This window comes from Meriones unguiculatus, chromosome 5, assembly GCF_030254825.1.
Source record: "Meriones unguiculatus strain TT.TT164.6M chromosome 5, Bangor_MerUng_6.1, whole genome shotgun sequence".
In the NCBI taxonomy this organism is placed as follows: Eukaryota; Metazoa; Chordata; class Mammalia; order Rodentia; family Muridae; genus Meriones; species Meriones unguiculatus.
The window spans coordinates 131609254-131625367 of record NC_083353.1 but is presented as its reverse complement, the minus strand read 5'-3'; the positions used below and the strand labels follow the sequence as shown (position 1 = coordinate 131625367).

At 52.2% G+C, this 16114-nt stretch overlaps 1 protein-coding gene across 6 annotated transcripts in view; it reads left to right on the top strand.

Annotated features, from left to right (window-relative positions):
- The window catches only part of Itpr2 (inositol 1,4,5-trisphosphate receptor type 2), a 323374-nt gene that overhangs the window by 47685 nt on the left and 259575 nt on the right, over window positions 1-16114 (top strand). For 5 of the 6 annotated variants that reach the window (XM_060384484.1, XM_060384490.1, XM_060384489.1 and 2 more), the window contains exons 3-8: window positions 6327-6442; window positions 7281-7367; window positions 9891-10049; window positions 14886-14984; window positions 15501-15584; window positions 15769-15915. In XM_060384484.1, the coding sequence (XP_060240467.1) occupies window positions 6327-6442; window positions 7281-7367; window positions 9891-10049; window positions 14886-14984; window positions 15501-15584; window positions 15769-15915 (692 nt within the window). The remainder of the gene's footprint in view (window positions 1-6326; window positions 6443-7280; window positions 7368-9890; window positions 10050-14885; window positions 14985-15500; window positions 15585-15768; window positions 15916-16114) is intronic. The other variant, XM_060384487.1, reaches the window with a different exon arrangement.

Below are 16114 nucleotides of genomic sequence, written 5' to 3'. Positions count from 1 at the left end.
TCTAGCCAGAGGGGGCTGGTCGTGGTTTCTGATGCTGGGCCTGGCCTGGGGCAGATGCTCCGAGAGGGTGTTAACCCAGGGAAAGCAGAGACTCTGCCGTGGGGTCCAGGGTGGGGTCCTGATTTTGGGGAGTCACCAGCATAGCACACTGATTTGGGGGAGGCACCAGCAGCACACTGATTTGGGAGGAGTCACTATCAGCACACTGATTTGGGGGAGGCACCAGCAGCACACTGATTTGGGGGGAGTCACTATCAGCACACTGATTTGGGGGAGGCACCAGCAGCACACTGATTTGGGGGGAGGGCTCCCACAGAAGAGAGCGAGTCGAGCACAGGACGATGGACGCTGTGCAGCTCTGCAATCGCCACATCTCTAGCACACAACTGTTACTTGGCATGGAATATTCTGCAATGGGCTTTTAAAGTAAAGATTTAGACCAGGAGCTATCACTAAGGATCTGCTGCTTTGTATAGATCGGCTGTTGGTCGTTCACCTGAGACTACCCTTCCTGAGCAGAGAGCTCAGGCTGCGCCCTTGCTTCCCCCTGTCTGACTACATGCAGACACTCAGCAGCTGTTGTCTACTGTGGTTTTGGGGTGGGGTCCTTGTAGCAGATTTCATCATCGCTGGAATTGATGTCAGGAGAAGTTAGATCATGTTAACTTCAGTCCCTATACCAAGATCTAAATTTTAAAGTTTTAACAGGATTAAATACAATGATTCTCTGTAAAAATTTTAAAAGGGTTTGGAAATAGATGACCAAAATAGGCTTAACAGATGGATTAAGCTTAAAACCTACTTTTTGAGACTTTAGGGTTAGTCTCTAAAATGCTCCGAGTTTATGTTTCCACACTTATAAACTAGTGCGTCCTGGGCAGAAGCTCGGCAGTCAGGCATTTGCTTGGCCTGTGCAAGGCCTGGGGTTCTTACATCCAGAAAGCAGTGATAAGCCCTCTGAGGTAAGCCACACATGCACACATGTATACACACACACATCCCCTGGTGTGTGTAGGCTGGTATCATAGAGATAAACACTGCTGTTCGGTTTTAGTGATATAGGATTCGTGTGTGTGTGTGTGTGTGTGTGTGTCTTTTTATATGTATCTCTTTTATATGCATGGATGAATATAAACTCAGTGTCCTCTTTTGGCTCTTACATTTGATGAATGAAATTTAGAAGCATGCATTAGATCCTGAAATCAATAGTTCATCCATTACACTTAAGTGAGTCACCAGTGTGAGCGTGACACAACCAGACTAGAAGAATTGATTGAAAAAAACTCATTATGCTTTTTTTTCCCCTGATAGCAAATGCCATTTACCTACTGAAATGGTCTGTTGGATGCTGGAACCCAGACCTTAACCAGAGTGTAAATTATCTATAATGTCCTTGAATTCTGTTTCAGTTTGACACTTTGCTTCTGAGCATTTACTCCTTAACATTTGAATCAGGAAATTAATCTCAATGAGAGTAAGATTTCGCAACGTCCTCTTCGACGCATTTGCACTTATTTTATTACATGTTTGTGAACAACATTCCGTGTGCGACCACTCATCAGTCTCTTTTGCTATGTCGTAACTGCTGTACATATGTGGACATATCTCACGCGGGATTTACAGCATTTCTCGGAAAGGCGTTTGTGCTGCGCGGCTGCAGTGGATGAGTGAGAAGCCAACTCTTTCTGCCCGCCGGTGTTTTTCCACTGTCTGTCCTTGCTGTCCACAGAAAGGATTTGCTGTCTACTGAACAGTCGCGTCTATTGTGGTGACAGTAGACCTGGATCTTGCTGTGGTGATGAAGTAAAAGTTGAAGCGCAGAGCTCGGAAGGATTCTGTTTGTGGACTTAGGGTTTGTGGTAAAAGCTGGTTTCAGCTGGTTCTGGTTGACCTCAAGATGCACTAAGGGGGAATTAAGAATGGCCTTCAGGTCAACGTGGTGGCTGTGACTTGTTAGCTGCATATTAAATTGGGTCTGGTTCGAATTCCAGGTCACCTCCTTAGCCACTTTGTGGATTAAGAACTCTGCTCGTCTCTGTGACCTGAGTAACTTTCAAGGGTGAAGAGGAAGTGACTTCTGTTGTCAGAGTGTGATGCTCTTTACAGTGTACGCAGAGTCTGCGGATAGGCGTCTGAGTGGCAGGAAGTGTCCCCACCATCAAGGTCAGTGCCATGGCTGGATCTTGAGCGGTCCCCGGACCCAGTCCCCAGTCTGCGGCTCTGCGGTGAATGGAGAAGTGGTTCTGCAGCACAGTGGAAGGGGGTTGGTTCCTCAGTCTACCTGGAGGGGCAGCCGCGGCTCCTGCCCCTCCTTGCTCTTCCTTTTCTTGCTTTCTGTGGTGAGCTAAGTCGCTCCCTCTGTCACACACTCCCACTACTGTCTGCTGCGGCACCACAGAGCCAAACGCTGCAGGACTTGTGCTTGTTGCTAACTTTATTATCTTAGGCATTTTGTCACAGTAACAGAAAGGTGCCATTTGCCAGGGCCCTCAAAATTCCTGTGAGTGGCTGAACTTGTGTAATGTGTTCTAATCTAGAGTCTTATCAGCAGAGGCCCTGACAGCTCACACTCTGGCCTTCGGCTCCTTATCTTCCAGAGCAGAAGGTCCGATTTTATCTGAGTCCCCTTTGAGGTTAGAGCTAGGAAAGGTTCTCTTCCCTCAGTGCTAAGTGGCTGGCTGCTGGGGGAGACTGCTGTGTCCGTGGGCGCCGGACCACAATGCACTGGGATGGACACAGGACATAGGCTTCTTCTGGCCTTTGTAGCCCTGAGGCAGGGCCAAGGCTGAGGCTTGGTTTATTATTTCCATGCTCGAACATACTCGCTGATAACTTCTCAACATCAAGTTTGATGCAGATAACACATTTCCAAAGGAGTGTCTTCGACAGAAACAGGAAAGGGAGGCACACCCACAGTCAGGCCTGAGGCTCATTGCTGCTGTGTCCTGGCCCCTTGCCTTCCTGACTCCTACCCAAGGGAGTGTTCTGACAACTTCCTTTGCCACTGGGAAGACCGCTGGGGTCAGCTGCACCCCCTTCTGGAGAGGAGAGGAACACTCCCAGCCTCACCCATTTCGTCCCTCACACACAGGGAGTGAGGTCCCCCTAGTCAGCATGAGGCCCTTCAGGGCAGCACGGGAGCGCTGGGCGGACGTCCCAGCTGCTGAGGATGGGCTGATGGTTTGATGTGCTCGGCTGCGCTCAGGTCTTCTGCCGTGGTTAACAAGGAGGAGAGAATGTTCAGCCGTGGCCAGCACATGTGAGCCTTACATGCTGTCCCAGACTTCAGTGCCGCAGGTGGTTCTGGGGGATGGAAATGGCCCCAGGGGCAAATGCTCAGGGGTGAAAGAGAAACTGCAGGCTCGAGCAGGTGGCTGGAAGTAGCGCTGTGGTTGCTTCCTGCTGAGAGAATGCACAGGTCTGGCTGTTTCCGAGACAGGGTCTCACACCATAACCTAGGCTAGGCTTGAAGCCAGGGCAGCCCTTCTGCCTCAGCCTCCCGAGAGCCTGGGCTGTAGGTGGGAGTCGCCGCTAGGTTGCTGACTTCAGGGTTGAGAAGGCCTGGGTGGATGTCAAGCAGGAGAAGGCCGGCCTCTCTGAGGTGGCCTGCACGACGGCATTGTGCCGAACCTGCGTGTCCTCTTCCCGGGCAGCAGGAAGCGCTCCCTCTGTTCCATGATGCTCTGTTCCAGACGCTTTAAGAATTTTATACAAAAACACGCTGGAGCGTCCCCTGAAAGGGCGGACACGTTTGTGTGACATGATGGCACACTCCAGGGGTGTGTTCAGGTTGGGCCTTCGTCACCTCAGAGCACTACTCGCGCTGCATCACGTTTACAAAGGCCCCTAAAATCACAGATTATCTTTTTGTCCTTCTCAGCAGCCCTGGGGATTAGGCGTGGCAGGCACTGGGAACACTTTTATTAGGCGGTATATTTAGAATTGGACAAAACGTCTGAGCAGCCCATGGTTAGTGAGTCCTTTCTAACACGCCGCAAAGGAGGAGGGAGGGAAAACCGCCACTTAAGCGTCACTCCCCTGTAACAGCTTCCCCGCAGAAGGTGTTTGCCCAACGGTCTGAACCGTCCTGCGCACCCATTGTTTACTGACATAAAGCGTCACCCGTGGGAGAGTCCTGGGGGGCAGTGAACTGAGGCCCCGACAGGAAAGGGCTTTGCCCGTCAGGAGGGATGGTGGAGGCTTGCTCACTCAGCCACCTCGCGCCTGCCCTCACCTGCCTGCAGCCCTCGGGCACGCGGCGGCTGGGCGGCTGGGCCCTCAGGCCAGGCACGCGGTGGCTGGGTGGCTGGGCCCATCCGTTCCTGCCAGGAACTGTACCGGGTCTCACTGCCGGCGAGGCTCGTGTGCTGTCGGCCAGCCTCGCTCCTCTGTCTTAGCTGTCTTAGCCTTCTTATACGGCGGCCGCTCTGCTGCTCTGCACTTGCACCCTGAGGTGGGCCGAGTCCTGACACCCAGGCACACGGCTGTGTGGGATGACGGTGAGCGAGCTTGGGTGGTTGGTGTTTCCCAACCGATCCAGCTCCACTCAGGCCCAAGGCTGTCTGCACGGACACTTTCCTAGCTTCCCAAGGATGCCATTTCAAAGGAGTGGCGTTGAGGTGATCTGAAGTTTACAGAACAAATGTATTTTCTCTCTCAAAAGCCCCCTTTGATAAGCTACGGGAAGGTGTGGAGCAGAACGGAGAGACCTTTCCCTCCCGTCCCTTCCCAGGCGGGATGCGCGGCTGAGGACGGCCGTGGTCCCAGCGCTCGGTTCTGGGGAGTTGCCGGCTCGTGCCTCTGCTGCGCCAACACAGTGTAGCTTTGTCACTGCCTCATATTTGTCGAAGGAACCAACAGCATGGACTCAGAGAGGCTCTTTTGGGCTTGTGAACAACCTTAGTATTTGTGCTTCAAAAACTTTGTATAGTCCCCTTTGTAGTTGCTAATATGTAGGAAATAATTTCTGAGCTCTGAAGGACTCTCTGCCAAAGACAACACGTCTCAACAGCAGCCTCCCATCTTCAGAAGAGACTGCCAGGCACCTCTGAGTCAGCAGCTGCCACCGTCCTCCAGCCTGGCCGAGCCGGTTGAATGTGTCTGTTTTCCATGTAAGCTGTTCTTTCTTGTATCTTATGGAGCTGGAGTGGAGCTATAGCTTACTGCCTGCCTAGCATGTTCAAAGTCCTGGGTTCAAGCCTCTTCACCACCAAACCAAACCAACACTTATCCATGTTGGTATTTTTATTTTTTAACTTTTTTATTGATTCTTTGTGAATTTCACATGATGTAACTCAGTCCCACTTATCTCCCTGTCCTCTCATATCTGCCCTTTGCCCTTTCAACTTCTCCTTCTCAAAATAGCACACACACACACACACACCCCAAAAACAAAACCAGAGGGTAGAAAAATCCCCTCTTGGAAGCTGTAGTGTGTCAGTGTGTCCTACAGTACATCCTTCTGTCCACACATCTTCACTTGAAGATGTCCATCGCAGAGCTTTATGTTCTGGTTGAGGCCCTGCCTTCTGTGACACCATCAATGGATCCTCAGAGGGACCCTTCCCAGTTATCCTGGTGTGGCCGTGTGTCATGGAGACCCTGCAGCCGGCTCTCAGGACTTTTCCCCCTCGCTCATCCCAGCCTTTTGTAGATAATATAGGTGTGGGCTGGGTCAACTCAGAGCCCTGGATCTGGGCCTGGGTGGGAGCTGCTCAGTCCACCAGCTCTCCGTTATCTGCACCACCAGGGCCAGCTCTCCAGCTCTGCGCCAGCTAGGCCAGCCAGGGCTGCCATCGGCACGAGGCAGGGTCAGCTCTCTACCCTCGGGGTGGATCACCGGCACCCGTGCCTCCAGGGCCAGCCCTGTGCTGCCCTGTGCAGGGGCCACACCCAGCTCACTCTGTCCACTTTGCAAAATCAAATCCCTTATGGCAATTAAGAAACACCTCTTCAGGCCTGGTGTGGTGGCGTCCCATCATTGGCAAGACAGAGGTTCAGGCATCAGGAAATCAAAGCGAGATGGCTGGCAGCCGGGGCTACCTGAGCCCTGTCTCAAAAACCCAAAGCCAACTAAAATACGAACTGCCTTCTGTTGCCAGCTCATTGCTTTCCTCCTGAGCACTAGCCAGGATGGTCCCTAACACGGAACGAAGAAGGGTCTCTTTTAACGAAATCTATAGGTGCCTGCAGAGGATGCTATGGAGCGAATTTGGAATTGCTCAGAGGACGGCTGACATGACCTCCTCGCCGGCGCTCTGAGCCAGGCTGGCGAAGGCTCTGTAGGAACCCGGGGCTTTAGCTCACGGCTGTTTCTGTTTCCCCAGACTGCCTGTTCAAGGTGTGCCCTATGAGCCGCTACTCTGCCCAGAAGCAGTACTGGAAGGCCAAGCAGGCGAAGCAGGGGAGCCACACGGAGGCCGCCCTGCTGAAGAAGCTCCAGGTGAGGTGCGGCCTCCCTTCCGGGGCTGCCGGGCGCCCGGGTGCAGAGCCTTCAGACACGCGAAGGAAGGCAGGGTGCCGAGGCAGGGGGCTCTCGGGTAGGGCGCCCACTTCCTTCCTGGCATCTGGACAACACAGCTCCACGCTGTTTCTTAAGGTGTGTGGGACTAATCCTAAGCTTCTCACCAAATGAGAGCTAATTAAAAATCTCTGATATTAAGTCTAATTGTATTTTCTTCCATAGAGTCCTTTTTTTCCCTAACAGACTATGGAGAAAAAGGATGATTTTTTTTGGTCTGGTTTGGCTGAGTATGAACTTGACAGTACTAAGTTTTGTATCACGTAAATGCCAGGCACTCTGTGAATTCACAGCTACGCTTTCAGACGGTAATTCACCCGCTTTTCTAATAGTGTCACGTTACATAGTAGAAGAATGCTAACTCCACAGAGCCCTCTGCTTAACTGAAAGTTCTGGGGAGTGGCGTGGCTGAGACAGCGTGGCTGCCTTTACCGTGGGCTGCGAAGTTTGCAGCGTGGGGTCCAGGTGCCCTCAGAGACAGGAAACTTCCTTCCTGGGCCCGTGCGCACGCCTGTAATCCCAGCAGGCGGCAGAGGCAGGCAGATCTCTGAGTTCGAGGCCAGCCTGGTCTACAAGACCAGCTTCAGGACAGCCCCTGCTGCACAGACACCCTGCCTTGGCACCCACCCCGCACTTGGCATTACCTCCTTCAGCTCCTGCCCCCACCCGTCCAGCCCCCAGCGGCGCCATCTGCTTTGTCCTTGTTCTAAGCCGTCTGTCCCGCTTGCTTCCACACCCACTGCCCGCCGCCCGCGTGTAGCACGCCGCCGAGCTGGAGCAGAGACAGAACGAGTCAGAGAACAGGAAGCTTCTGGGGGAGACCGTCAAGTACAGCAACGTGATACAGGTAAGTCTCCTTCCGCCCCCAGAGCAGTGCATTGTGGGTGACTCGCCAGTTACCACACGGGAGCCCACCAACACCCGGGGTGCCGTGAGTGTGTGTGTGTGAGAGAGAGAGAGAGAGAGAGAGAGAGAGAGAGAGCGTGGTGTGTGTGTGTGTGTGTGTGTGGTGTGTGTGTGTGAGAGAGAGAGAGAGTGTGGTGTGTGTGTGGTGTGTGTGTGTGTGTGTGGTGTGTGTGTGTGTGTGTGGTGTATGTGTGTGTGTGTGTGTGTGTGGTGTGTGTGTGTGGTGTGTGTGTGTGTGTGGTGTGTGTGTGTGTGTGTGCTGTGGGTGGTGTGTGTGGTGTGTGTGTGTGTGTGTGTGGTGTGTGTGTGTGTGTGTGTGTGTGTGGTGTGTGTGTGGTGTGTGGTGTGTGTGTGTGGTGTGTGTATGTGTGTGTGGTGTGTGTGTGTATGGTATGTGGTGTGTGTGCTGTGGGTGGTGTGTGTGGTGTGTGTGTGTGTGTGTGGTGTGTGTGTGGTGTGTGTGTGCATGTGTCTGTGTGTGTGTGTGTGTGTGTGTGGTGTGTGTTCTCCGGTGGGGGCTGATAACTAGCTTGGCGTTTTCAGTGAACAGGCGTGTACCAGGTAGGTTCTGAAACCGTGTTGCCCCAGGCCTGCAAGCCCACGCCGCTGTATCAGAAAGGCGGTCTCTAGCGGTCTCTGGGCGTGTGCCTAAACTAGCACACAAAGCCAGGCCCTTCTAAGGCCTGCAGGGCATGGCTCCTGGCTGGTCGGCCGGTCTGCCTCCTACGGTGGCGCTGTGTCTTCCCCAGGTAGAGGGGACGCTGGCAGATTTTGCAAACACAGGGAGTCTTCCTTCCTTGGGCCTCAGTCCTCCTGGCTCCTGCACCATCGGCTCTCCTTTCCCTGCTCCGTTTGGCTCTTTCTGGCTTTTGTTTGCTTGTTTGTTTGTTTGCTAATAAGAGCCCCGCCGTGTTCTAAAAAGAACAAAAATCACTCGGAGGCGGCGGCGGGGAGGCTCCGTTAGAGAACCTGTTTGGAAAGTGTGGAGTGGTCCTGCTGCTGCATGGCCACGGAGAATGAGTGTGTCACCGCCCGGCGGGGAGTCTACACAGCAGCGTCCACTTGGGGTCTAGAGACACAGCCATTCGCAGAATCGAGCCCAGGGAAGTGTTCTCTCGAGCGGTCATGAGAGGATGCTGGGTGAACGGTCAGCAGTGGCCTCGGGTCCCTCCCGGTGATCGCCGCGAGGGACTGTGTCACCGACCATGGCAATGAGCCAGGCGGTGGGGCAAAGCTGTCCCCAGGGCAGGACCCTCAGCCTCTTCAGTAAGTGTGTCTCCCGGCATGGTGGGTGTGCACACTTCCGGAGAGTGTCCTCCCCTGGAGTTTGGGTCACTCACTTCTCAAGCACACACGGCTGTCTTCTCAGATGAGGGATGACCTTGTGCTTTTATGTGGACCATGAAAGCACCTACTCAGGCTTGAGGTTGTGTGTGCTAGGGTGAGTGAGCATGTCAGTGTGAGTGTGAGTGTGTGGCAGTGTGCACGTGTGTGCAAGCCTGGAGTCAAGCCCGGCTCAGGTGTGTTGCTTAAAGCTGCTCCACCTTGTTTTTGGGATGAGGTCTCCCACAGGCCTGGAGCGTGTGGATTCAGGTAGGCTGGCTGCCAGGGAGCCCAGGACTCGACCTCCCCATGCTGGAGTTACAAGTGTGAGTCCCCTTGCCCTGCTTTCTCTTTTGACTTTTTAACTTGGGGACTGAGCGCAGGACCTCCTGGCTGTGAAGGCAGCTCTGTGGAGCTGTCTCTCAGGATTTCCAAGCCCTTACTATTTCAAGAGGACTCAATGGTAGGGCCTTGAGTTGTGCAAAAAGATGATTTATTTTTCAATTAAAGATTTGCCTTTTGCTCTAAAATGACTTTTGCCTCACCTTGTGGGCACCAAAATGACCTTTTTTTTTTTTTTAAATGATTTTGAAAATAGATGGGGGTTTGCTTTATCTTTGTATTTCTGCTCAGTAAGCTCACGGCTGGGGAAGGTTCTGTCCGAAGCACCGTGGAGAAGGAGGAGGCGAGGATTGGTTCTTCTGCCTCCTCTGAGACGTGGAAGGCCAGCAGTCCTCCCCGAAAGGCCAGCGTCCCCGGCTCTGTTGGTGCTGCGGAGTGAAGGTCAGCACTGTCAAGGCACAGTGCTCAGATGCGTGGAGGAGCCATGGGCATTCTCTAGCAGATGCTGCTCTTGTGCTGTTCAGGGTGGGTAGCAGGTGGGGTTTGGGGGACCCCTCAGGCGGGGCAGGAAGGGCTGGTCACAGCCTGCTGTTTCTCGGTAGGTGAAGGTGTTGCGTCTTTCTCACATGGTCACCATCACTCTTGGAGGCGAGGGGGGCCACTCGGAAAGTTGGTGGTTGCCGAGCCTTGAGACAGGTCCTGCGTCTGTCTCCACCACACACCATGGTGTGCGGATTTACGGACTTAAGCCCCCGAGGAGGCCGAGGATACAGGCACTAATGCGCGTCTTTCCCTGCAGCTGCTGCACATAAAAAGCAACAAGTACCTGACCGTCAACAAGAGGCTGCCTGCGCTGCTGGAGAAGAACGCCATGCGCGTGTCCCTGGACGCTGCGGGGAACGAGGGCTCCTGGTTCTACATCCACCCCTTCTGGAAGCTGAGGAGCGAGGGCGACAACGTATGTGCATTGCAGATCAAGAGGGGGCAAACACCGCCTCACGTTCTCAGAGGGCCCGGGAAGCACGCACAGAGAGGGGAAATGCAGTCGTCGGCCAATTCCAAGCTATCTAAGTTAACGTAAAAGAACCGGTCACACTATGGCATTTCTGCACATATGGGTCATTGCACTTTCTGACAGACACCGAGTTTGAAGAAAGCGGATCCACAGGTCCCTTTACTCTGAGCTATGTACAAAGTCCTTGGTTGCTCTAAGTTACTAATTTTGTGTTAGGGTTTTTTACTAGACTAAATGAATTTGCTTACAATATGCACCAAAAGAGTCACAGGCCAGAGTCATCTCCAGCCTGGGTGTGAAGCCTGTTCAGAGAGGCAGGTTGCTGTCCTCCTTAGTCAGGACTGAGCTGGCTCGCAAGCAGGAGGGCCTCGAGGCGCCTGGCCCTGTGAGCGAACAGGGAATGTTGGTGACAGCGCTCCATTCAGTGTCTTAACGGTGTTGCCCCGGACGAGCAGCCCAGGCCGCTGTGGCAGCCTCTCGCTGTATGACTACAGAGTGGGCTCTGGAAAGTCTGTGGTGGTGTGAGTGCTCTCAACCTCCCTGAGGCTGCGACCCTTTAACACAGTTCCCCAGGTTGTGGGGACCCCGCTGTACAGTTACCCTCAAGTTCCCTCATAGCTGTGATTTTGCCACTGTTAAAATCACAAACATCTGTGGTTTCCATCAGAGGGGCTGCGGCCCACAGGTTGAGAAGTGCGGGTTAGGTCTTTTTCTGCTGTTTTGTAGAAGAGGAAAAAAGGTGAAATAATCCCATAGGAACAGCTGGTTTATAAACATCTGGTTTATTCACTGAGACGGGGTCTCGAGATACTCTTGCTTGACTTGGCACTTGCTCTGTAGCTTAGGCTGGCCTCTAGCTTACACTGTCCCCCTGCCTCAGCGCTAGCCTCCAACTGCTGGGGTTCAGCTGTGCAGCACCACAGCTGCCTAAGGGTTTGACACATTTGCCGTAGTCCTCAGCGCCTGGAAGACGCTCCTACGCTCGACTCCTTGCAGATGCCAGGATCAGTGCTTGCCACGGAGAAGGCTGACATGAATTCTGGCGGCAGTGAGGGAGAAGCCCCCTGTCCGAGTTTTCAGGATCAACATTCCTGAGTGTGTCTGGGGGTATTTTGTGTGTTCGAAATGTCTTCTTCTGGAGAATCTCTTTTTCCAGGAATTTTACAGTGCAAGTTCACTTCCACAGGACAGGAGCGCCATGGTTAATTGGGTTGATAAGTGTTCTGGTGACGCCTGCCTTGGGTAAGACTGGAGCCGCATGGCATGCAGGACTGCCCCGGACTCCTTGGCAGTGCTTGCCCGTGTGCTGCTGGTGCTCACAGAGCAAGCATGGTTCGTCTCTGTTCTGGATGTGTAGTTAATTACAATCAACTCTCACTTCCTCAAGGCTGTGCGAGCTCCCCTCATCCGGGATGTCTTTCCTTGCAGCACGGTCCTGCAGCCCCAGGCTGGAGGCGGTCCATGGCAACCAAACAGCAATGAGCCCTAAGCTCAAAGTATGGAAGACTATGACATGGCGACTGAGCCGCAGCCTTCAGGCTAGGCCCACTGCCTATTCCCCCTTCCTCCTCCTCCGCTGCTTGCCAGCGCTTGATGGTCTCAGCAGAGAGTTGAATGTACTTTGCTCCTTTAGACGATTAGTTTCCGTAGACAACTGGGACAGAGCAAAAGCCTTTCACTGCAGCCCCTGCCTCCGTGGCCGTCACAGGGCAGTGAGTTGTCCTTCCCTGGACGCCCTCCACGTAGCCCGCCTTGCTCCTTGCTGTTTGTCCACCTGTGTGCAGTGTGTGTGTGATGCAGGTTGCAGAGGAAGGCTGGCATGCCCACAGCCTTGTGTGAGCTGCGCAGCGACTGTACCGCAACTCTTGTCTTCGCTGAGAATAGGCAACGCTTTGAGGCGCCAGCCTGCTGTCGTGTTGAAGGCAGCTGCAAGCACGGTCCCTTTGAGCGGTTTAATCATGACTGAGTTTCTGCAGGGGTATATTAAATGGAGAGGAGGCTGCAACATTTAAAGGAAGTTTAGAATCACAGTTTGCTGTTCAGCAGTGAGAAATGGTGGCTTAGGTTGTCTGTACTCAGGAAGCAGTCCTCTGAGCTCCGTGGCAGCCCCAAGCACAAGCTGTTTGCTGTGCTAAGTGCAGGAAGGTGCACAGGTAGGAACACGGAGTTTGAAGAAAGCGGATCCACAGTTCCCTTTACTCTGAGCTATGTACAAAGTCCTTGGTTGCTCTAAGTTACTAAAAGAATCGCTGAGGACGCTCAGAAAACTTCAGTATTCCATTCCTACTTATCCTCTGTAAAATCAGGGCTTTTCTATGCCTGCCGCAGCTCCCAAACAACGGCAGGGAGACCTGTTATGTTTATTAATAAGCTTCAAGCTGGCCAGATGCTCCTCTGTTCGAATCTGACCCGTTCTAACCTGGCCCGGCCTTCTTCCCAGCCGCGTGCCTGTTACCTGCGATCTTAGTCTTTCCCTGGCCGCTGCTCCATCTGAGTCCTCATTGTGACTCCCTCATGACCTTCTCTCTCCCCACCTAGGACCTCCTCACTGGAGTTAGAAGTCCTGCCTTAACTCTCCTGCCCCCCTATTGGCTCTTCAGCTCTTGATTAATCAATCACAGGTGATGAAGAACAATTTTGACACAGCATTGAGTCAGGAGTGACATTGTTGGACTGCAGCCAGATCTCTGGATCCAGAAATCAGCATTTGAATGCACAGTGCACAAAACCATCCCCAACAATCCTCCTTATGTTTGAGTAGTTACTTTTTCATTTTTAATCGTGACCTGAGTAGACAAGGTTCCTTTATACTGACAATAGATTGAAAAGAGTAAAGAAGTACAATTGTTTATTATTATTAATTGTTTATTATTATTATTATTGTTGTTGTTGTTGTTGTTGTTGTTATTTTGATTTTTTGAGACAGAGTTTCTTTGTGTAGCCTTAGCTGTCCTGGACTCACCTTGTAGACCAGGCTGGCCTCAAACTCACAGAGATCCACCTGCCTCTGCCTGCTTGAGTGCTGGGATTACAGGCGTGTGTCACAGCGTCCGGCTCAGGATTATTTTTAAGTCAGTAGAAAACTGTAGTGCTTAGGAAGGGATTCTGCCTAGTCAGTGGACTTCACTGTTTTACAAAGTGATATAGCTGACACTTGTGGCATAGGTAGAGCTGAGGACTGGTGTTCTGATTGCCATTGTGAGGGTTGTACTGTTCCAGGTACCACTTCAAAGCAGGGGCAGCCAGCTGCAGGTGGCATTGTCTTCAGTGAAGTCCCAGCTTGACTGTGACATGGCCATTGCATAGGCCCAACAGAAGTGCTTTGGGGACTTCAATTTACTTTTTAAAATATGTTCTGCTAGAGTGGTGAGGTGGCTGATTGTAAGATGTGAAATAAAATGCCCCCACCCTCCAGCTGTGCACCAAGTGGATAGTTTCTTAGACAGTGCTGATCAGTTCAGGCCTGAAGCCTCACTCCTCAGAGAATAAGTTCAATGTGTCTAGTGGTGTGAACTTCTGAGACTATGGACTATTTCTTATGCACATTTGTTTTCTTCCAAGCCCCTCTTAACTGTCCTCTATAACAAAGGTTTATTTATCTCTATTTCCTGTATATGAATGTTTGCCTGCACTCACGTTTGGAAGGTCAGGCAAGGTCTAGAGACCAGTCTTGCAAAAAGCAGGTACTCATTCCCCAAACCCTAGGACACCTTCCTGTGCTTGATCAGTGAACTCGAGAGGCTTCTCCGCTTAATTTGGATCTCCAGAAACAGTTTGTGGCAACACAACTCCTCAACATTATCCACTTAGGGTCACATGACACTGAAAATGTGATTGTGTATTTTGCTTTAAGATATGTAGACATGTCCTCAGTCCTGACCATCTTTTCAGTCACATATCAAACTAACCTGTAACTGTTCTACCATGTGATTGGTGTGAAGCAGGCAAAGAGAAGGTTTTTGATTTGGCTTCAGGGAGTGAAAGCCCCGCAGCTGGGACTGTAGATGCCATAATAACCATCTTCTAAGGAAACTTTGGAGCCTGTTTCTCTAGTTGCTAAAATCACACTGTGTTTGCCTTTAAGAAAAGGTGACTCAGTCCCCGAACTGAGTCAGGTGCAGAGGCGTTTGCCAGCAAAGCAGGCGTTGCCACGATCGCACAGACGAATGTCAGCATAGACTTAGGTTTTAGTGCTTTTTCCTGAAACCTTGGTAATTCTTATTCTAAAAGAAACACAGGCTCTTACAGTTCGGGTTTTAGACATTTCCAATAAGAGGGGAACAAAAGTTCCAGGACAGACAAAACGTAAGCTTTTATAAGTCAGGCCCTGCTCTGTATTTCCTGAATCCAGAAGGTGTCAGGATGCCCATAAATTGTGAGCTTAGGAGATAGATGGTGGGTTAAGCTCCCGTGCCTGGCAGTGGGGAGGGAATGCAGAGGGGGGTGTTCTCTGCTGACCTGCGGAAATGCTGATGCTTAGGCAGAAGAGCATCCTGGACACTGACTCCACTGTGTTTGACAGGGTCTCAGGGGACGAAAACAGCCCAGTCATTAGGCTAACATGGAGACTAGTGAGGAAAGGGCCTGGACCACTGTCACAAACAGGCTGTGGCACCAGCGGGTGTGATGGCAGGAACTGGGATTTGAACATGCGTCGCAGGGAGAAGAGTCAAGCTGCAGTTTGTGTAGAAAATGACAGGACCAGGAGGAAGGGTGCAAGTGAGGCTTGCTGGGAAGTTTTTGGCCCACAGAGCTTCAGAGTGTGTTTCTGACCCCTAGATCGTCGTAGGAGATAAAGTTGTTCTGATGCCTGTAAATGCTGGGCAGCCCCTGCATGCCAGCAGCGTGGAGCTCCTGGACAACCCGGGCTGCAAAGAGGTGAGGCCGGTCAGTCGGGAAGGGTGGGACGGCTGCTGATTTTCTCCAGAGGAAAGAGGAAGAGAGGAGGGAAGAGGGAAGAAGACAGAAAGGAGAGAGAGAAGAAAGCAGACAGGGAAGGAAAGAGGCTGAAAGGGAGGAAGGAAAAGAGGGAGGGAGAGAGGAAGAGAGGAAGGGAAGAAGGGAGAAAGAAGGAGGGAGGGAGAAGAAGGACGGGAAAGGAAGGGAGAGAAGAAGAGAAAAAGGGAGGGGCTATAAGGAGGGATGGAGGGAGGAGGTGGAGCCATTTCTTGGTTCTCTGGAGTGCCGTCCTGCTGGTGTCCGCGGCATCCCCAGGGCATCTGGTAGACACCAGCTCTTGTTCGAACCGTCCATTGAACATGTTCGTTATGGAGGATCATAACAGCGTGTTGTCCACAACTGCCTTCTCCTTCTTTCCTGTTTGAAATGGGTATTTCCGGCACAGAACACAGAGTCAGCCATCTCATGTTTTTTAACATTTTTTTGCATTACTAGGTGAACGCTGTTAATTGTAACACTAGCTGGAAAATCACTTTATTCATGAAATTCAGCTCCTACCGAGAGGATGTGCTGAAAGCCGTGAGTAAGCCCTCCACACTGACCCACCCTCACACACTCCACCGAGCACCGGCCCCGGCACTCTGAAAGAGTGTGTAGCCGGTCAAGGAAGGCCACTGGCACCACAGCTGAGCACCCCACGCATGGCTGGGCCTCTGCTGGTCCTGGTGGCTGCTGAAGGCCAGGGTTTCTCCTGTCTCTCCAGGGCGACGTTGTGAGACTGTTTCACGCGGAGCAGGAGAAATTTCTGACCTGTGATGACTACGAGAAGAAGCAGCACATTTTCCTGCGGACGACCTTGCGCCAGTCGGCCACCTCCGCCACTAGCTCTAAAGCTCTCTGGGAAATAGAGGTCTGTCCTTGGTGGGGGCTGGGCTTTCACTAATGGATGAAAAGATGAAGACACATTTCTGTCCCTGGCAACGCTGATGGGGTGTCATGGGCGGAATGTGACGCCTAGGAGTTCACGCTTATCCTCTGTGGCTGTGAACATGTCCCAGTGGAACCCGCTGGAAAGCTGCAGAAATAAATCAAGAGGTTGAGAAGGAAAA